The sequence below is a fragment of the Sinohyriopsis cumingii genome, unplaced genomic scaffold, assembly GCF_028554795.1.
Source record: "Sinohyriopsis cumingii isolate HCF-2022 unplaced genomic scaffold, ASM2855479v2 utg000913l, whole genome shotgun sequence".
NCBI lineage: Eukaryota > Metazoa > Mollusca > Bivalvia > Unionida > Unionidae > Sinohyriopsis > Sinohyriopsis cumingii.
This window is the reverse complement of record NW_028315943.1, coordinates 3331567-3354644: the sequence shown is the minus strand read 5'-3', so window position 1 is coordinate 3354644 and position 23078 is coordinate 3331567. Positions and strand designations below refer to the sequence as shown.

At 32.6% G+C, this 23078-nt stretch overlaps 1 protein-coding gene across 2 annotated transcripts in view; it reads right to left on the bottom strand.

Moving 5' to 3' along the window:
• The window catches only part of LOC149773054 (centrosomal protein of 290 kDa-like), a 175172-nt gene that overhangs the window by 144738 nt on the left and 7356 nt on the right, over window positions 1-23078 (bottom strand). For both annotated transcript variants that reach the window (XM_089946845.1, XM_089946846.1), the window contains exons 3-13: window positions 20165-20303; window positions 18229-18284; window positions 16973-17119; window positions 16213-16266; window positions 14279-14425; window positions 10907-11020; window positions 8467-8535; window positions 7856-7945; window positions 5707-5947; window positions 5072-5178; window positions 896-967 (exon numbers count right to left, since the gene is read on the bottom strand). In XM_089946845.1, the coding sequence (XP_089802971.1) occupies window positions 896-967; window positions 5072-5178; window positions 5707-5947; window positions 7856-7945; window positions 8467-8535; window positions 10907-11020; window positions 14279-14425; window positions 16213-16266; window positions 16973-17119; window positions 18229-18284; window positions 20165-20303 (1236 nt within the window). The remainder of the gene's footprint in view (window positions 1-895; window positions 968-5071; window positions 5179-5706; window positions 5948-7855; window positions 7946-8466; window positions 8536-10906; window positions 11021-14278; window positions 14426-16212; window positions 16267-16972; window positions 17120-18228; window positions 18285-20164; window positions 20304-23078) is intronic.

Here is a 23078-nt window from a genome sequence, read left to right as displayed (position 1 = left end):
CTTGGTTTTGATATACAAAAAGTACTTAGTGTCACCTTTGAATATATATTCCAAAAATAGTGATACTGATCATTTCATCTGAAGTATTAGCAATTTCTGTAAATCATATGTATCAAATGTCAATCAAATGCTTCCATGTGTTATTTTTAGCACGCTTACAACCAGATGGACCTCTTGTCAGAGAGAATATTACATCACTTGTTTGACATGCTTCAAATGATAAAAAAATTCTGTTTTTTTACACTACTGTGCATGTGATCCACTACAAAATATATCATACAGTAAGATCAACGGCACATATAAAATGCAAATCTACAGGAAATATCACTTAAATAATCTTAAGTTAGCATTTCAAATGCTATTCTTAATTTTGGCCTTGCATGAAGTTTCTTCTCAAGGGCTAAAAGAAAAGTGGGTAAATCATGATTGTATTATATTAAAATTGCTTACTTATAAACAAAAAATATTAGATTTAGTTTATGAACAGTGTTTTACAAAGTTAATTCACAATGTGGATTTGCAGACATCAATCAATGTATTGATATGGAACATCAAAACTATTTTGCATTCTTCATAACTCATTTCTCTATAAATGCAAATAATATGGGAGAAAAACATGAAGTTACAGGTGAAAAGTTTTATTTTCAGTTTATGATCCTGGCATTTAATTTAAACCTTACTGGTTCAAGCTACCAATCTCTCAAATGACTTAATTTGGTCCCTGAAGGTTTAAAATGTTGAGGTTTTACTACAATAGACAATGCTACCAAAAATTTATAAATGGTTCACAAAACAATGTAGTTGATTATGCACTGGAGGGGGGGGGGGGGTAAACCAAACTGAAGAGTTGATAAATAAATTATTCTGAGTTGAATAAAGACAGTGAAACACTTACAGCTTCATATTGTCTCATTCTCTGCAGTGCTTCTGTTAGGGCCTTATCCTTTTCTTCTGCATCTTGTCCTGCCTGGTCAAATGAATAAGAAAGATGAATATTACAACTTGTCCTGCTTGGTCAAATGAATAAGAAAGATGAATATTACAACTTGTCCTGCCTGGTCAAATGAATAAGAAAGATGAATATTACAACTTGTCCTGCCTGGTCAAATGAATAAGAAAGATGAATATTACAACTTGTCCTGCTTGGTCAAATGAATAAGAAAGATGAATATTACAACTTGTCCTGCCTGGTCAAATGAATAAGAAAGATGAATATTACAACTTGTCCTGCCTGGTCAAATGAATAAGAAAGATGAATATTACAACTTGTCCTGCTTGGTCAAATGAATAAGAAAGATGAATATTACAACTTGTCCTGCTTGGTCAAATGAATAAGGAAGATGAATATTATAACTTGTCCTGCTTGGTCAAATGAATAAGAAAGATGAATATTACAACTTGTCCTGCCTGGTCAAATGAATAAGAAAGATGAATATTACAACTTGTCCTGCTTGGTCAAATGAATAAGAAAGATGAATATTACAACTTGTCCTGCCTGGTCAAATGAATAAGAAAGATGAATATTACAAGTTGTCCTGCTTGGTCAAATGAATAAGAAAGATGAGTATTACAACTTGTCCTGCCTGGTCAAATGAATAAGAAAGATGAATATTACAACTTGTCCTGCTTGGTCAAATGAATAAGAAAGATGAATATTACAACTTGTCCTGCTTGGTCAAATGAATAAGGAAGATGAATATTATAACTTGTCCTGCTTGGTCAAATGAATAAGAAAGATGAATATTACAACTTGTCCTGCCTGGTCAAATGAATAAGAAAGATGAATATTACAACTTGTCCTGCTTGGTCAAATGAATAAGAAAGATGAATATTACAACTTGTCCTGCCTGGTCAAATGAATAAGAAAGATGAATATTACAAGTTGTCCTGCTTGGTCAAATGAATAAGAAAGATGAGTATTACAACTTGTCCTGCCTGGTCAAATGAATAAGAAAGATGAATATTACAACTTGGTCTGCTTAGGCAAAATGAATGCACCGATCAATATTATATCCAAGCAACTCATTGATAAAGATTGTGGAATCTGATAGAAAAATATATTCTAGAATCTGCCATCTAGAAAGAATATCAATGGCATGAAAAGAATTATATTCTAAGCTTTGTCTACTTTGATCAGTTCAAATAACTGCAAATGATGTTTTTATTATTGCAAAAGAGACATTGCCCAACATACATACTCGATTGGAATCTGTGTATATTTCACATCAGAATAATGTCAAGTGTATTTAAAAATACTGCACTCATTATTGATGTTTATACATTTGTATGTATGTATGTATGGATATATATATATATAGGGCTCAAAATTAGCGGTAGTCCGCTAGCCCGAGGCTAGTAGATTTCCAGTCGGACTAGTAACTTTCATAATGTCAATAGTCTGATGGGCTAGTAAGTTTCGGTTATCAACAGTCAGTGCTTGGTTTTTGCCATTCCCTAATAAAGATCTGACTTCAGCAGATGTTCTATAGAATCAAAGAATTGACCATTGTAAACACAGTCATAAAATATTAGCATGAAAAGATGAAGTCAATTTTTGCCTCGAAAATGTGTGTTAGAAGCCATCCGATTTTGTGTATTTCGCTTAACAGTGCCAATTATGGTCCCGTCATTAACAACAGGACTTGGGTAACTGATCCTAATTAGTGTCTGATAATGAATTTAATGAAAAATGACGTGGTATCACACTTTATTCACCACAGTGAACAAACTACAAATGGGTAAACCACACAAACGAACACGGCAAAAACTATTCAAAGAAATTAGTTTGCATGTTTTTTTGTGTAATATTTTTGTTTTTTGTTTTTTTGGCTCTCTTGCCAAACACTCAAGCAGTCACACTCGGAAAACTGCATATTTTACATTTGCATCGAAATAATTATAAGAATTAGATCAATTTATTACGATTACTTTATTGACACATCCTTTCCATACAACTACTTTTTCTATGATGATAAGAATAGTTTTTATTTTTTTTTCCCTTACAAGAATGAACAAATAATTGGATACACGTGAAGATATCCAAGCAGAATGCCGTATATTTGTTGGGAATTAAAATCTCTGAGCATAGGCATCTAAGATTTGAAACTTTTCCGCCTTATTATTAATTTCAGCAATACACTGAGGTCCGATTAATTAGGAAAAATTACCAAACTTACGCTATTAAAGATGAGACCGTAATTGGAGCTGTTAAATACAACGCGACGAGTCAGATGGATTTGTTTAATAGGAACACACCTTTTCCAAGCTGAAACTAACATTATCTTCTGATGCTAATATTTTATAACAGTGTTTACAATAGCCACTGCTTTGATCCTGCAGAACATCTGCTGAAGTCAAGTCTTTATTAGGGAGAGGCCATTTAATTTTAGGGGAAGTTAGGGCAAAGGTACATGTTTTGAAATGTGTTTCTTGCTCTGATTTTCTGATATAAAGGACACTGTGCCATTCTTTTTCTCACTTTAACTAATTCGCATCAGCTATACTGCAACAACTCGTATTTCAACATGAGGCACAATTCCCTCCTTATAAAACAGGCAAAATGTGGCGTTTTATAGAAAGTGTTTAGCCACCGGAAAAAAAGCAAAAGTTGAATGAAAATGACATGAAAAACAGGAATAATTCTTATGATAGGGAAATGCATAATCAAACGTTTCAGAAGACATGGACAAAAGAGAGGGAATGGATGAATTATGATGAGGAAAAGAACGTTATGCGGTCTAACTGGTGTACGGAATTCGCAAAAACATAACAGAGAAAACATCCAGTTTTGTAGCTGGTTGTTCGAACTTTAAAATTGAATCGGTAAACGTACATGAAAGCTGTGGGCAACACAATGAGAGTTCAGAGAGAAAAGCAGCTATGCAGATACCACCAGAAGAATCGACCGCTGGTAAGATCACAGAAAGTTTAAATCGGAATGTGTTTGACCAGCACGTTAATTTGTTTAAAATGCACATGCTATCATAAAGAACAAAAGACCCATCACTGATTTTGTATGAATGTGTCAGCTGGATGAGATGGAAGGAGTTGATGTTTGAGAGACTTACAGGAATGATAAACAGGTTGTTACATTTACTCACTACATGGCTGAAAGTAAAATGCAGAAATTTTTCAAAGGTGTGTAGTGTGTGACGGTTGTACTGAAACTCCAATTCAGGAGGAAATTGTATATATTAGAATTCACAAAGGAGGAGAGATTAATAATTGTTCCTAGCAATTGATATTGTAGAGAAGGCAGAAGGGATCCTGAAGGTCATCACCACTGCACTGCAATGTTTTACGGAGACGGGTAAGGAGACCAGAACAAACCCCATATGGACCCCGAGTGCAGGTAGAGGACAAGAAAGGAACCTGGATCTCTTTCTGGAATTGGATCCAGGTTATCTTGAGAAACAAAAAATGTGAATTGACTGATTGATGATTTGAAGCGGGATTTATACTTCTGTACTTCTGCATTTCATATGATAATGCTATTTATGAAATAAAATTGTTGTTAATCTCAATACAAGTGTGTGACATTGTTTAGTGGACAGGACTAGTAAAGATTTGGCAGGACTAGTAAATTTCTCAGTGTACTAGTCCTTCTGGCTACAAAGAAATTTGTGTTAAATTTGAGCCCTGATATATATAAACAAAAATGGCTTACTGATCAGAGATTTTTTTTAACATAAAACAGTACACCTCATGTTAGAAATCATCAAAATTATATTTTAAAAGTACATGAAAAAATTGAAAAAAATCATAACAAATATTTATTATGTTAACAACTGCACTGTATGCTAATTCATGTAAAATTTGATACTTAATCATTTTCCTTATGAAAGTACTATATTAATTCGAGTTAGCAGTCAGGTACCGTATTTTTAAATTCTTTTGACCATCTTTTTAAAAATGTGCCAGGCTTGTATTGCTTAATACCATATCTTTATTTATTTACTTAAAATAAGTCACATGCAAAAGTATAAAAAAAGTATCACCTGTTTCATTGGAAAATAAAAGAAATGTTCACAGACTGTGTTTGTACTTGTGGACATGTGTATGGTTAACCTACCGATTTCATTTCTCCGGCATACTCCTTATTTTTCTCTTGCAAAAATTTAACTTCATTCTGAAGTTCTTTTATTTTCTGCTGCTGCCTATCTCCAGGGCCTTTCCCAGCTGCAACAGATATGATGATAAACTGGATGGGAGGCAAACCAATTTTAGGTAATTTTTAATTTACACTGGTGAAGTATATTTGAAGAAGAAAAAAAAGATGAAAATGATACATTTTATGCGTAATGAGCACAATTCAACTGTATAATTTAAAGCATTCATTTAAGTCATCTCATTTAGCTGCTGCAGCTAGTAGTCTTTAGGAATGGATTATTTTCAATACTGCAGGTAATCATAACAAATAGGAAATGGAGAGGGAAAAAGAATTAGTTTTGTCTTGTTTTTTTTAAAATAGGACTTTCAACACAATATTGGCTATGTAATGACATGGAAATGGAAATTAAGTAACTTTCCCAAGGAAACATTCAGGTAGTCATCTTGGGCTGGCATTGAACTTATGAGCCTTAGATTATGAGTTCAACACTCTACCAAACTGGTAACCATGCCTACCAAAAGAGAGAGAGAGAGAGAGAGGAGAGGAGAGAGAGAGAAAGAGAGAGAAAGAGAGAGAAAGAAAGAGAGAGAACTCACTTTTCTCAAGCTCTTGTCTCAGATCATCTATAATGGCAGCATTGGTTTCCATCTCATCAACATAAGTCTTGATTTGTTCTGTTAGTTCTTCAATTTGTTTATCTTTCTCTTTCACCACCCTAGAAAGTGCCGCTACAGAAGTTTTATCCGTGTCCATATTTGCAGCAATCAGCTGATCCCTTAAGTGGAAGATCTGTTCTTGTTGTTCTAATATTGTTTGATCCTTGTCTTGCAAAATGGTCTGAAAAAATTGTCAATGTTGATTAAAGATAAACTAATTAAAAGGTTTAATAAATTTTAAGAACTGAAGCAGCAGGTATTTTCTGCACAGATTATACTACACTCTCAATTTTGACACTGGTGATACTGGTTCCCTATGGGCCAAGCATACTGCATTTACTACTTAAGGCCAAGCATATTTCATTTACTACTTAAGGCCAAGAATACTTCATTTACTACTTAATGCCAAGCATACTTCATTTACTACTTAAGGCCAATCATACAACACTTACTACTTAAGGCCAAGCATACAACACTTACTACTTAATGCTAAGCATACTTCATTTACTACTTAAGGCCAATCATACAACATTTACTACTTAAGGCCAAGCATACTTCATTTACTACTTAAGGCCAAGCATACAACACTTACTACTTAATGCTAAGCATACTTCATTTACTACTTAAGGCCAATCATACAACATTTACTACTTAAGGCCAAGCATACTTCATTTACTACTTAAGGCCAAGAATACAACATTTACTACTTAAGGCCAAGCATACTTCATTTACTACTTAAGGCCAATCATACAACACTTACTACCTAAGGCCAAGCATACAACACTTACTACTTAATGCCAAGCATACTTCATTTACTACTTAAGGCCAATCATACAACACTTACTACTTAAGGTCAAGCATACAACACTTACTACTTAATGCTAAGCATACTTCATTTACTACTTAATGCCAAGCATACTTCATTTACTACTTAAGGCCAAGCATACTTCATTTACTACTTAAGGCCAAGCATACTTCATTTACTACTTAAGGCCAAGCATACTTCATTTACTACTTAAGGCCAATCATACATCATTTACTACTTAAGGCCAAGCATACTTCATTTACTACTTAAGGCCAAGCATACTTCATTTACTACTTAAGGCCAATCATACATCATTTACTACTTAAGGCCAAGCATACTTCATTTACTACTTAAGGCCAAACATACTTCATTTACTACTTAAGGCCAAGCATACTTCATTTACTACTTAAGGCCAAGCATAATTTATATACTATTTAAAGTCCAATCACACTCAATTTATATACTACTTAGAGCCTGGCAATTAATCTATTATATAAGGTCAAGCATACTTAATTTATAAACTAATTAAGGCACAATCATACTCAATCTATATACTACTTAGGACCAGGCATACTTAATTAACATACTATGTAAGACCAAGCATACTTAATTTATATATTACTTAAGGCCAATCACCTTCAGGTTTATACCACCTATGCCACATTGTGCTTCCATAATAATATACAAAATAATGAATGTGGAAAATTTCAAGAATCAAAACGTACCTCTTTCCAACTTTCCCGACATACAAAATTACATTACATATCAGGGTGACACAGCAATAACTATTTCTCCCTATATTACATATCAGGGTGACACAGCTATAACTATTTCTCCCTATATTACATATCAGGGTCATAAAAAGTTAGGAAATAGTTCAAACTTTACTCATAAATGAAGTCAGAATGGAAATATAGGGAACAATTGCAAAAGCCTATACATATTACACAAGTAATTGCTGAGTATGATGTTTGTGAAGATATCTTTATTTGTGAAAGCATAGAAGTTGGATTTTTTCATACAATTTTTCTGAAACCTACACAAGTCACATTTAAGTAAAATGAAAATTTGGTCATAGTGACAAAGAGTCATCATTCCTTAAGATTAACTCTGTTCTCAGGGTTGGGAAAGTATGTTTATTATAAAAGATTGTCAAATGTTGCTTTCTAATGAACATGAAAACTTTTAAGTTCTGATGTCAAATTAAACAAGGGAAGTAACTTCACATTTACAGACTTTCATCAAGAGAGGTTTTAAGATCAAAGGTAAGAAAATATGTTGTACCTTCCATTCTTCAATTTTGTTGTTTAGAGCCACCATTATTGCATCATCAGCATCTGTCTTGGATTCAACCTGTTCTGTAAGATCTGCAACCTATGAAAAAGAAAAGACCATTTGTTCATTACTTGTCTAAGTATATAAAAATTACTCCTATAATACAGTATATTTTGAATGTCCATAAAAAAGATACACTGTAATATAAAAACGTTCTGTTGTTTTATATTGAATAGATTCATAGGATAACTCAAACATTACAAACATCAAGACAGCTGCATAAAAATATCTACTTATGAATATTTATAAAAACAGAACATTTCATACCAAAATACATCCATTTATTCTATCCTTTAACATATTGACATGGTAGTTAAGAAATGAATGCATGTGTAATTACTCAAACAATAATAATAATAATAATAATAGTAATAATAATAATAATAATAATAATAATAATAATAATAATAATAGTAATAATAATAATAATAGTAATAATAATAATATTAATAATAATAATAATAGTAATAATAATAATAATAATAATAGTAATAATAATAATAATAATAATAGTAATAATAATAATAATAATAATAATAATAACAGTAGAAAATACTGACCTGAGATCTGAGAATATCATTTTCTTGTCTGATTTTGTCAGTGACAGCATCACTCTGTTGAAGAACAAGCTAAAAAAAAGTGGAATTATGTGAGTGTAGAATTCATTAGTCAATCTTTTATTTTTTCAACTGAAGCCAGTATTTCTAAGTGATTGCATTCAAATGAAATAATGGGTGTGTAAGAATTCATGGTATTTCTTATTTATTTTTATGTTCCAATAATAAAACAGGCTTTCTAATAAGATCTTTACATATCTTATGCAGACAAACTAACAAGAATTGGAGCTGTGAGAAGACAGCAAAGCTTTACTACACAAATACTGACTTAAACATAAAAATGTGTACATTTCATAATTCCAGTGCTGACTATACTTACAGAAACATAAAATGGTGTACATTTCATTCATAATTCCAGTGCTGACTAAACTTACAGAAACATATAAATGTGTACATTTCATTCATAATTCCAGTGCTGACTAAACTTACAGAAACATAAAATGGTGTACATTTCATTCATAATTCCAGTACTGACTAAACTTACTTAAACATAAAATGGTATACATTCCATTCACAATTCCAGTGCTGACTATACTTACAGAAACATATAAATGTGTACATTTCATTCATAATTCCAGTGCTGACTATACTTACAGAAACATACAAATGTGTACATTTCATTCATAATTCCAGTGCTGACTATACTTACTTAAACATATAAATGTGTACATTTCATTCATAATTCTAGTGCTGACTATACTTACTTAAACATAAAATGGTGTACATTCCATTCATAATTCCAGTGCTGACTATACTGAAAACAGTGCAATATAGTGCTGGCAAGCTAAATTTTGAATGTTTTAAAAGTATTCAAAATACACAAGCTGACAAAGTATTGATTTTACTTAAAGAACAATACATAGTTCATGATGGTGCATTACATACATACAGAATAAGCCATTTGGACAAATTCAGCATGTTCTATGTATATATAAATTACATTACTTTATCACTGCCAGGAATGCTCACTGAATAGAGAGAAACAATAGGCTCCTTCTGAATTAATCTTGATAGTCAAGGTGACAGAGGCATTTTAAAACGCATTATTAATGTTCTGAATATTTAGTCTCTTGTATTGTTTTTTGTAATTTGCTAAACATATCCTACCAAAGTTTGAACAAAACAAACTATTTTGGAACCAGTTAGCCAAATATCCAATTATTAAATTTCTTATCTAAAGGTCTGATTTACTGTCTCATTTAAGGTACATATGCACCAATTTCATAACCTCTCACTTCATCGTGTGTAATTATTATAAATGTTTTACATACCCTGGTAAATTTGTGTGAAATGTGTGATGAAAATCCATCAATCCAAATATAACCATGACTGTTTGAACTTAACCAAAAGTTGATAATGCATGTCACAATTCAATCACAGTTGAAGTATTTGATCCATGATATTTCATCTATAGGCTGGCAATAGTGAAACTTTAATTACTGTTTGGTATACACATATTAGCAAAGAGTGTTTCTTTAAACTGATTGAAATTCTGCATTGTTTAAACTTACATTGTCAAATGCATCAGGCCTAATGCAAAATTTGACGATTTTGAAATGAGTGAGTGAACATAATTCCAGTCAACATGTCAATGTTGAAATTAACCACTGGTGAGAGTCTTGCAAGAAAGTAATATGTATATTAGAATGTGTTGTCATGTACACATCCATTACATACACTTATGTGAAAGGCTAATTTACAACTAAGAACAAGAGCAACTCAAGTGCAACTTTAAAATAAACTATTAAGAGTTGTTAGTAAGCACAAACTTACAAGAAAGTCACTAATTCTTTATAAACATTTAATACAACCTAGAAAGTATTCCACAGTGATCCAATTTGGGTTGCAATATACTTTAATCCTAGGAGGCATACAAATAGCAAGTTTGATCATAATGGGTAAAAAATTATTGGAATTAGTGTCTTGTCAGTATCTTTTACGCAATACCAAATAAACAGCTAACTGACTATCCAACTTTTATGGTTTACTGTTGCTAGGTGACATCTATTTTTAGTAAGTGGCACAATTTTCATCTTACAATGCCTCCATACTGAAAGTTGATCATGATGTGCATGCTGAAATAAGAATTACAGCCCTCATATGGAAGCTGAATATATAGACGCATGGATTGACGGAATGATGCAAAGTTGGATGGGCTAACAAAGCTCATTAATAAAGTACCCAGTTCTGGAAGCTGGGAGTAGTTGTAGCTCAGCTGGTAGAGTATTGGACTTGTAATCCAAGGGTTGTGGGTTTGATACCTGCCCTGCCTTGCCCAAGTTCACGACCTCAGTGTGTTCTAAGGAATGACACTTGACTCCCATTTCCTTGGCAAGATATAACCAGTAAAGTGTTAAAACCAACAAACATTCTAACACCTTACCTTCAGCTTATGATAATCCTCATTAGTTTGGTCCATCTGCTGGATAGCTTCCTGGAGACTGGCCTGCAGCTCATCACACTTCCGCTTCATTTCATCGTTGGCATCTGTCAGGTTCTGAAATGCACAAGTAAAATTCAATTCATTTTTATTTACATACTTAAGTAAATGCCAATTAAGTATATGTATATCAGTATGCAGGGTGATTATAAGTGGATCTGCAAAATTAAGGGAAGGAACTTTGATTGTAGTCCACTGTAAATCTCCATGTTACCAAGACACAACAAAGATGGTGGAGCAAAATTTACATTGTATATCATGAAAATCATTCCTACTTTTAATGATGAATAGATTTGATAAAAACACACCCAAAAAACTTTATAACAAAATTGTAACACAGAGCATCTCATGAGTCTAGTTCAGAGGTCAGCAACCTATTTCACATAGCATGCCACTTTTTTCTAGATTAATTATAAAATGAATGAAAATATGCCACCAGTAAGAGAGTAATACTATTAAAATCAAGATTTTTGGCTGCCCTTTGCGTGTCACACAAAACCTCTCGTGCCGTAGGTTGCTGACCCCTGGTCTAGCTACTTTCCATGGCCATGGCCGAATGGATATAAAAATAATTTTAATATATAATATCTTCTTTAAAAAAAACCTAAATACTGGTGTGAACTAATTGCTGTTTAAAGAACAAAGAAGTCATTTTAACTGAAATTCATACAAATGTGACATCATGATCCCTCACTGCAGCCCCTAGGTGACAATGTCAAATACACCATCCCATTTGCAACTTGTAAAGAAGTTAGCAAATGTATACTACAATCTGGGTTGTATTCTGCCACACAGTATAACAGACAAGCATGACATACATATGGATGGATGAATAAAAGAATAAATGATGGACAAACAAAAGAATAGATGAAGGAATGACAGCCATGTATTAGGTTATCACAATAATTATGTAGTTTACTGAACCTGTACTGAATAAATATAAAATCCATACGACCAAAATTGCACATACTGGGAATTTATTGAACACAAGTTGCAGAGATAATTTCTTTTTCAAGATGAAATGAAGGACAGGTAATTCAGATATATTGTGTCCTTTTTAATCAATGAATATAATTTTAGTGTAAGCAGTAAGAACTTCCTGTGCAAGGGATTATGTTCACAATTTGCTGGTCATAAGTATTTAAACATTGTTTGAATTTTTTTATGAAGTAACCACCTTATTATTTACTGAACATCATATGTATATAATTTGGGCAGAGAATTTAAGTTTAGTCTCATCAACTGGGTGGTTGGGTGGGGGGTAGAGTACAAGAGTTGCTACAGGTATTAGCATTGGGTGCACGACAAAAAGACACTGCTCAGTACAATCTGCTATGCAGAATGTTAAAACAAGGAACTTGAGTTGGGAAACAAGGACTCATTAATATGATGGTGCAAGATGAATTTGGTTGAATCTCTACATTCCTATGATTGTTATGCAACTGAAGCTAAAGAAGGAACACTGGAAATTAAACTAATTCAAGGCCTAACAAATACATAGCTACATGCAAACTCTGTAAATGGTGTTTTGTAATGCTGCAAACTCAATCCAAATCTCCTCAGTATTAAGCCCCATACAAAACTTGGCTGAAATCAAACAAATCTTGGTCAAGATATTCTGTTGAAACTAATGTTACGACAAACAATCTTCAGTATAGCTTCTGTAAAAAATGTCACAGAACACTGAAAATCAAAGTCATTCAAGGTCTTATCAGTATAAATCCCCATAAATAATGTCACAGAACACTGACAATTTAGTCATTCATGGTCTTATCACCATAAATCCCCATAAATAATGTCACAGAACACTGAAAATCAAAGTCATTCAAGGTCTTATCAGTATAAATCCCCATAAATAATGTCACAGAACATTGTCAATTTAGTCATTCATGGTCTTATCAGTATAAATCCCCATAAATAATGTCACAGAACACTGTCAATTTAGTCATTCATGGTCTTATCAGTATAAATCCTCATAAATAATGTCACAGAACACTGTCAATTTAGTCATTCAGGGTCTTATCAGTATAAATCCCCATAAATAATGTCACAGAACACTGTCAATTTAGTCATTCATGGTCTTATCAATATAAATCCCCATAAATAATGTCACAGAACACTGACAATTTAGTCATTCATGGTCTTATCACCATAAATCCCCATAAATAATGTCACAGAACACTGAAAATCAAAGTCATTCATGGTCTTATCAGTATAAATCCCCATAAATAATGTCACAGAACACTGTCAATTTAGTCATTCATGGTTTTTATCAGTATAAATCCCCATAAATAATGTCACAGAACACTGTCAATTTAGTCATTCATGGTCTTATCAGTATAAATCCCCATAAATAATGTCACAGAACACTGTCAATTTAGTCATTCATGGTCTTATCAGTATAAATCCCCATAAATAATGTCACAGAACACTGTCAATTTAGTCATTCATGGTCTTATCAGTATAAATCCCCATAAATAATGTCACAGAACACTGACAATTTAGTCATTCATGGTCTTATCAGTATAAATCCCCATAAATAATGTCACAGAACATTGACAATTTAGTCATTCATGGTCTTATCAGTATAAATCCCCATAAATAATGTCACAGAACGCTGAAAATCAAAGTCATTCAAGGTCTTATCAGTATAAATCCCCATAAATAATGTCACAGAACACTGACAATTTAGTCATTCATGGTCTTATCAGTATAAATCCCCATAAATAATGTCACAGAACACTGACAATTTAGTCGTTCATGGTCTTATCAGTATAAGTCCCCATACAAAATTTGGTTGAAATTCCCAAAACCTTGGTTAGGTAATGCTGCAGAAACCAAAGCCAGGAGAATGCCTAAATCAGGGACATAACTCCAGTACAAAGTGTTGTGAAATGTTGGAAATCAAATTCATTCAAGATTTCATCACTATTGAACTGCATACCAAATCTGACTTAAGTCCAACAATTCTTGAGAAAATTAAGCAGCAGAAATGAAAGTTAGAGGGATTGCCAATATGGGACCCTAACAATATTATTGATGACAGAGAGGGTTAAAAATAGAACTATACAAGGCTTCATTAATATAAAGTGGCATACTAGGCTAGGAAGAAAATCCAACAGTTCTTATTAAAGTTTTTACAACATGAATAAATTGTTGATGGCTGGCTGGAAGATAGACAGCTGGATGGACTGACAGAGGGCCTGACGGATAAGGTGATTATTACATAGCTCTAAGTAGGGCTGTAATATAAATTTTGATGTATACCAAAAATGATTAAAAGTATGAGTTTAACGTGATGTGTCAATATTTTACCTGCAATTCTTCCATAGCATCTGCAAGTTCTCTGTTCTTTCTCTTCATTTTTTCACGATAATCACTTTCTTCTTCACGAGCAAGAGTGCGAGTGTGTGTCTGAAGCTGTTTCTTGTACTCTACAATGTCCTGACGCATCTGCTCACTCTAGATTCAGAGAGATAAACAAAAATATTGAAACACTTTTAAGACAAAAAATAAAACTGTAAATTTTAATGCTAACAAAATTACAGTATCTCAAAAGTGAAGCCAGGTATTATTCCAGTGTATTCAGAAGATTAAGAAATGATGATAATGTCTACAAACTAACGACCTGTCAAAATAGTTTCGTCATTTTTGTAGAACACTGACATGAAGCTGGAAAATATGTAAGTTAATCTCTTTAGTTATATTAATTCCCAAAAGACTTGCCAAATGACACATTGATACATCATCGATACCTCATCTCAACATAATATATACATGTTTGCCAATGCTTTAAAAAAAACAGGCAACGAAATAATACTGTAACTCTAGGAATTTATCTTTTAGAAAGTGTACGAATTACAATTGTTTTGCTATAAGTTGTGCTAAATCTGTATAAAGTCAACACAAAAGTTTCAATTTTTGCATTAAATACCTTTAAACACTGTCAAAGATTTGACGATAAAAGAAAACAAGAAATAGTTGGGGTCTATAAATACAAACTGCATTATGTATCAAACCATCATATAATGCAAAAGCTCACAAATAAATATTTGCATGTGTTGTATGCATGTGGGGGTGGGGGTATGAATACAGTAAAAGCTAAACCAAAACAACAATAACATCATTATGGTAAATGAGTTTTCAAGCTGATCAAATAGTTACATTTCAGAAAAGATGATATGCTTTGAAAAAAATAGCCCAACATTTTCTTTGAATCCATGTCTATTACAGGTCCAAAGTTTGTAACTGAATATTAAAATAAAATGGGCCACAATGAATCCACTCCTAATCTAATGATGCCTGAATCCACTCCTAATCTAATGGTGCCTGAATCCACTCCTAATCTAATGGTGCCTGAATCCACTCCTAATCTAATGGCACCTGAATCCACTCCTAAAATAGAGCTTAAAAATGTTAGTGAAAGCCCTTTATAATCAAAAATAACTATTTCCATCACTTTCATTCTATTGCAAATGAAGATCACACTGTGGAGTACTCCAGCAAGAATTGTGTAGATCCTTATACTGTACTGGCTGTGTCCAAGATTTCAGTCTAAGAAAATTCCATGCACATATATGTACATAGGCACCTATATACTACAGAAATGCTGACCTTACTTTCTTGGCATATGTTATATTACTATTAAAAGCATGCAAGTAATGGCACAGCTTTACTGAACAAAGCTTGTTTAGTTTGTTTGCTGACATTCTATATGTGGCCTTCATATGTATTGGAAATATGTATTTGAAGATTACAATAATTTGTTTTAATAAACAATCCAAATTGGCATTTTGTTTATTTGTGTAAGTCCTATCATATCAAGGCAAGATTAATAAGTAAATGCTTCAAAATACTAATGTGATAAGCATGACATAGATAATGCTGAGGTCGACAAGCAATCCTGGTCCATTAACTTTGTGAAAATCTCAGGTGTCCTATTATCTCTTAGCTAATACAATAGCTGAGAATCACAGAATACAGCAAAAAGCTTAATGGTGAATGAGTGCTGATGCCTAACTTGAAATAAGTGTTGACAGTAAAAACCTAAATGCATGTGACAAATTTGGCCTCATTTTAATTTGTCCCAGATAGTGCTTAAAATAAAATGCTTGTTTCTGAATTACGGTTTGTGCATATTACTGTTGATTACAGCATGTAAAAAAGGCACTTTCCAGTTTGGGTTTTATGTATTCTGTTTTAAAATTCCAAAACCTTTTGTTACCAAGGCCAATAAGTAGTACACTCACGTCTTCTCTAAGGTCTCTGTTTTCTTTCTCCAGTTCATTGATTCTTTCACTGTACTGTAAAAAAAATACAAAGAAGAGAACAAAATGTTAAATTTACAACATCATAATTTGACAGGAGAAAAACACCTATGTTGAATTTGCACAAAAATGTTTAGATTAAAGACAGATAAATTAGTTCAATAAAACAATTCAAAAATAATATCTGAAAGGTTCAAAATAATTCTCCTAAGATTTTACTATTTACACAACTGTACAGTTACATTTTCTTAATTGAAACACTTATAACATAATGTTGCAAATTAAAATTAAAACACTATGCCATCCACAGTATGTAAGGGCTACATATTTTTGATTAGACAGCATGCAGGGGCTACATCTTTTGATTGGACAGCATGCAGGGGCTACATATTTTGATAGGACAGCATGTAAAAGACTACATCTCTTGATTAGACTAACTGTAAAATATGATAGTTTTTCACCCAAGTCTCAAATTAATTCTAATAAAATTCACAAAACCATTTAATTATGTATTTATAAATAATTTTTATGAAAATTCAGACATGTCCATGTCAGTACCAAATACATGCCATAGTATGTACATGTATGCAGATTTTGTCTGTGTTGAGTACAGAGGCTATTATTTCATTACCTAGGTTAGAATTAAATGTGGAGCAGCAGGTAGCCAATATATCCAGCCTACTTTTAATCTGATAGCATAATTGCTTACCCAAAGGCAAAAGTATCACGTAAAGAAATTTACCTTTTCTGAGCTTAGTCTTTCATCTTGCAGAGCTCTCTGTAGATCTTTCTTTTCATCCTGCAAATCCTCAACTTGTTTCTGTAAGTCCTGAAGCTCATCTCGTAACACTCTTGCAGTTCCTGTACCTGTTGTTTCTGGGCCAAATTTCTTTAAAAAAAAATATCGTGAACATTAAGTCACAGCACAAGCAGTGTTGTCCCAAGCCTATTCTAGGTGGGATCAGCCCTGTGCCCTCCATTAGGATCAGTCATCTCTCGGGTGCACCATATACTCCTTTGAGACTACTCTTTCTTAAATATTCTGTGGTTTCATACACAGCACTTGGCAACAATTAACACTTGCCTTTTGACAATCAACAGGACACCATTAACTTCAATTTTTTACTTGCAGTGCATGAACTATTTTAAATGTACCAGTGGAGTGCATGTCAATGCTGTCTCTCATTACCATTTGTAACTCAAAAAGAACAGTGTTGTGTAAAAAAATGAACACTCTTTTTGACAGCATGTGCTCAGAAAAGACTTTACAATGCTTAAAATATCATGACAGGCAACCACCACTCTGCCATGACTAGTGGTCTACGAACAATAATGAAAAATGTGACAGAAGAAGTGCCATTATATATATATATATATATATATATATATATATATATATATATCACTTTCCTTAAAAAGTACTAACCAAACAAAGTGGTATTGCCAGCACTTCTGCTCTATTACAAAACATACAACTCACTTTATTAAACTTCCATATATAATTTATAATAGACTACAAATGACTTTAGTAAAAGAAAATACATACGTTATATTTAAATGTCTTTCTCATATCTCAATTCATGCTTCTTAACACACACACATATATTTCCTATGATACTACATTTTATTAACTCATTTAATATTTTTTACAACACATCCATGATATTACCTCAGGACAACACATAGGATAGGATAATAACGTCAAAGGCATTTGAATGTATTTCATAATCAAATTGCCAGACATTTATCTCACAAGCTAACAAAACAAACATGTAATGGAATTCAGGCACTGGTTAAAAACATCTTCATGACCTTTTCATTTAGAATTAATGAATTTCATTCAATAATTAAATATTCTCTTCACAAGCAACTTGAGTAATAAACTTCATATCAAACTGGCATTCAATTAAAATTATCTGCATATTTAAATTGAGTAAACAAAGCTTATATGAGTTCATACCATGTCAAGGACTGAAATACTGAATTGTATTAAAATACCTCAAGCTCCTTCATTTTTTTCTCCAGATCTTTAATTTCATTCTTCATTTCTTGTTCTGAAATATAATTTTACAATGCGGTAATAAATCAATCAGGAATTTCATTATCAGAGTTAACCTCTCAAATCGAAATCCCATAAGACCAGTAAAAACATTCAGTTTTGAGGGGCTTTCAGTTTACAAAGGTTCTCAAATTTCACAAAACATGAGAGGCAATCAGTTATGTCCCCTTACCGATAACATAATGTATATACTAATTAGTGACTACATTCTATTTTATTAATATCATTATCTTGTTTCAAGTGATATTTATTCTATAAGTGTTTGTAATAACTATGTAAATTTACATTATTTGAAAAAAATGTCATCTAGCTTGTGAAAGCGAGAGAATATTCTTCACAAAATTGTTTGTGTGAAAGAATGAGAGAGAGAGAGAGTGTTTAAAACCATGGTTACAACGATGATATGTATAACCGACAAACAAAATGACCAGAGATAGATAAAGCATCAGTTAAAGAATAAAAAATTCATTTTAAGATTTCATTTTGAGAGAGAGACAGAGAGAGAGACAGACAGACAAAGGATCATTTAGCTGTATAGTACTGGACATAGATGATCAGCAAATAAACACGATCTCATGATCGCCTTTCACTTGCAAACAAAGCAGGCCATTATTACAAATGATTACTTTGAAAGCTGTCACCTTAACTAGGTTTAGAGACTACTAATAAACCTATTGATTACAAGGACCATAACTGTGCCAATGCATGTGCTGAGTGACGTTGGCCAAACTCAAGATCTGGCACCTACCTAGCCATGTTTTGAGCAAGTTTCAATTTTATGGAGTTCATTTCAGTGTTAAACTGAACTCTGGGACAAAAATTTGTTGGAGTTTTCAGAGTGGTAGATTTTAAGTTTAATTATTAATTGAAATGAAAAAAAAATGAAAAATTCAGGAAAACAATATTTTGATTTCAAAAGAACTTTAGGGAGTTTTTGGGCTTGAAAGGATTCACTGTTTAAGAATTGTCTGTGCATCTTCTATATCAAATCAACCTCCTAGTGAAAGTTACATGCTGCTCATAGAGACTTTGCGGTCCATAATTTAAAAAAACATAACAGACGGCATGATAATATTAGCATCATAGATGCAAAAGCAACCTTGTGCTCTCTTTAAGGTTTTCCTTATTGTCTAGTGTTTGCAGAAGTTATACTAATCAGGTTGTGGTATTCATCTCTCTGAATTTTACATATACATTTTTGTCTTAAAATTCAACTTTGTCACAGTATTTGTTAGAAAATTAAAAGAATTAACAATATCATACAATTCAGTGCACATTTATTATTTTATCAATAACAGAAGTAGGTAATAAATCATTACAGTTAAATTATAAAAAAACACAATCTCTCTTGGTCTGGAAGAGCATCAAAAATTGAAAAATTTGGTAGGCAAGTAAAATCTTGTTTTAAATTTGCCAAAAATTATATACAAATATGGGGAAACAAATCATACATTATATACTTGCTTATAGGTCGAATCAAACTGCAAGTAACAACAATCCTAATCTGTCATATCATAATGCGCCTGCAGATTAGGGTCTATGTTGTTTGTTCTACTGATTATGCCTAACAAACTGCACAGACCCAGATCTGCTGATGCATTATGTGACAGCAGATCTGGGTGTGTGCAGCTTGCAATTGGACTTATAAGTGAGTATATATGGTAGTTTATCTAAAATTTATGGACTCTGGAAAAAGTCTGTAACTGTTATAAGATTCTTCCAGTCAGTGCATCAGCTGTTAAAATTCTATAAAGCAACTGAACAATGTCTTCAGATAGGATTATATCAGTGACAACCTAAAGAGTAGAATTTCAGTTAAAATGGACAGCAAAAATGGACAGCAACAGTCATTGCCTTTCTTTTTTGAGTCATTACCTTTCTTTTTTGAGTCCTTTGCCTCCTTTTCCATTACATCCATTGCCTCTTCTACCTGTTCATGTTTGGATTTCATCACCCTTTTGGCCACCTTGAACAGTTGCTGAAGTTTGGCTGCATCTGTCTCTGTCGGATCGTACTGTAAAAAGACAGATGATAGTTTATTCTACTTCACTACTGCAAGTTATACTATTTTTAGTGTCATTCGATTTTCATAAATACAGTCGATTCAGTATGTTAGCAAACACAAACTCCAGCCATTTACAATGGGTTAAATCCCCTTGATTGGATGACATCACTGCCCCAACACTGTAAATCTGTTGGTAATTTCCAATGTATCTTTTGATTCCTTCTATGATAATTAATTTAGATTGTAAATATTTCCTCAGAGATAAAACAAAACTGATTTTAGGAACAGGATATTATGACTTTATTTTAATCCAAAATGCCTGTTTAATATTCAACAAAAAACTCACAAATTGATATCAGTCAATAAGACAGATACTAAAATATTTAAAAAATCTCATTCAGAGAAAGAAAATTTGGTGAAATAGAAATTGGGGACCAGACCTGCTTTCACAATAAGCTGCAGCAGATCAGTTTCTATCTTGTGTACCTCATATCATAAAATGAAAGACTGAATAGCAGGATCTAAAACATCATATTCCGGAATGCAGGGTTTTGGATACCATATACTTAAGTCAGGTAGTCCTGTGGACTGCCATATTATTGTAACAGTGCAGTGTGTGTGTTAATTTGTATAACTGCAATAAGAAACTTAAAAATGCTTCAATTCAGGATATTCTTTTACTTTGAACTAAGTGTAATTATTATAAAATGCCAAATTAATGATAAAGATGACTAAAATATACATATGTAATTGTATACAATAAACATAGATACTCATGCTTCATAATTCCACAAGAAATGGATGGCCTACAGAAGATATGGGCAACTTCTTCCAGGGTGTGTGCTGGATAAGTAATTTTTAAAGTCACACAATATGATGCTTATTAACAGATAAAATCAGATGACAGGCTGGAACTGGCCCACAGGCCATATTTTTCCCACCCCTGGCCTGCAGTGTAAGTATTTGACAAGCAAACCTTCAATTCTTTATGTGATGGGAGATCCTTGTAGCTGCGTAAATTTAGTCTGGCACAATATAACTTTTATGTTAGAAAACAATAGCAGCAGTGGCATACTAAAGGGGGTGCAAGAAGTACAATTTGCCCCAGTGACAGCCAGAAGGGGCGTGGGGTGGGGGGTGTCATCGGGAGAGCTGAAACATTAGTACAAGTTTTCAAACCAAATGAAACATTAGCCAAAGTAAAAGTTATTTCCAATTTGCTTATGACAACACTGTACTGTTTAAAATCTACTCGCAAACATAATACATTTTTCTGTGTTTACATTTTAAAATTATTTGTGGGGGTATCAAAGGAAGGACCCACCCCCGATGACACATACTTCAGGTATGCCCTTGAATAGCAGTGAAAATGAACTGAACAGAACTGCACTGACTCAGATTTTTGCAATGAACATGTAATTTGTCTCTAGTTTGATAATAAAAATTCATTGCCTTGTCTTATTTTTATAACTATCTAATAGCTTGTTAATGTGATTTAGTAAATTTTTAATTATAACTACTTCAAGACAGGAAATTTTGTAGAGGAAATCTATAACTACGGACACTATGATTATAGATGATATTACTATTGACAGCTGTCTGCCATGATTCAAATTTTGCTCCTATTTAGACTCTTCAGAAAAAGTCAGCTGATGTAATTCTGACCAATCATTGCTTATCCAGGATGCTGAACAGGTCAGATCATGCAGAATGGATACTTTAAATTCTGTGACAGGTCAAGCGCAATAGATACTTTACATCCAGTGACAAACTGGGAATTATCATACAAGTGAATTAACATAACTTAAATGATTACATTCAAATAGTTGCATATAAATAAACATTTCACATTATCTGTTATCTTGTCTGTTAAACATTAAAGCCTTGTAGAAAGTAACCAAGGTTGTTAGGCACAGGTTGAAGAGTAAATATGTGTCACTGAACACCGACAACATTAAAATACATTGACTAGCATAAAATGAAGAATACAATATTAGAAGTTCACAAGATACTCATACTTGTACAAAAGGTGAGTATTTACACTGTGAAATTTAATTTTTTTAAATTTGAAATAGGATAAATTTAATGTGTGGAACCAGTCATGAAAGCTAGTGTTGGCCATCATGGGTGCAGAGGTATTTTGTAGTGACAAATGATGAAGTTATCAAGCTTGCAGTGCTCCTTTTTAAAGAGAAATTAATGGTGATAAACATATTTTGGATCGTGATACATTCACATGAAGTAAGATTCTTAAAGATTTTATGAGTATTTAATGATGTACAAGATAAATGTGATGACATTGCAGTTGCTACCCACATGACCAGTGGTCATAACTGACACAAAACACAAACAAGTGCATACAAATATCAGGGTAAATCATAATCTCTACATTTTTAATCATGCTAAAATTCACTTTCATCAGAGTCTAATCCAGGATGTGTGATTATGTGATTCAAGCAAACTTTAAAAAAAAATCACATTTAAAAAACTGACCAGACATTCCCTTAATATATTTACAAGCCCTACCATTATTTTGTTATGAAATCCCACATCCTATTTGCAAACGTTACTTTTCTTGTTAAATCCCACCTTAATTTACATAAATTGGAATCACTTTTACACAAAACATGTGAAACTACCTAACTCCCAAACAAAACATCATTTTTTGACAAATCAGACAAATTCGAACAATTTTAACATTTTTAACAAACATCAAAAAATCTTAATTTTGCACCATTCCACCCCTAAAAGACTGTCATCTCTGTATTTAGTAGTTTTAAAAAA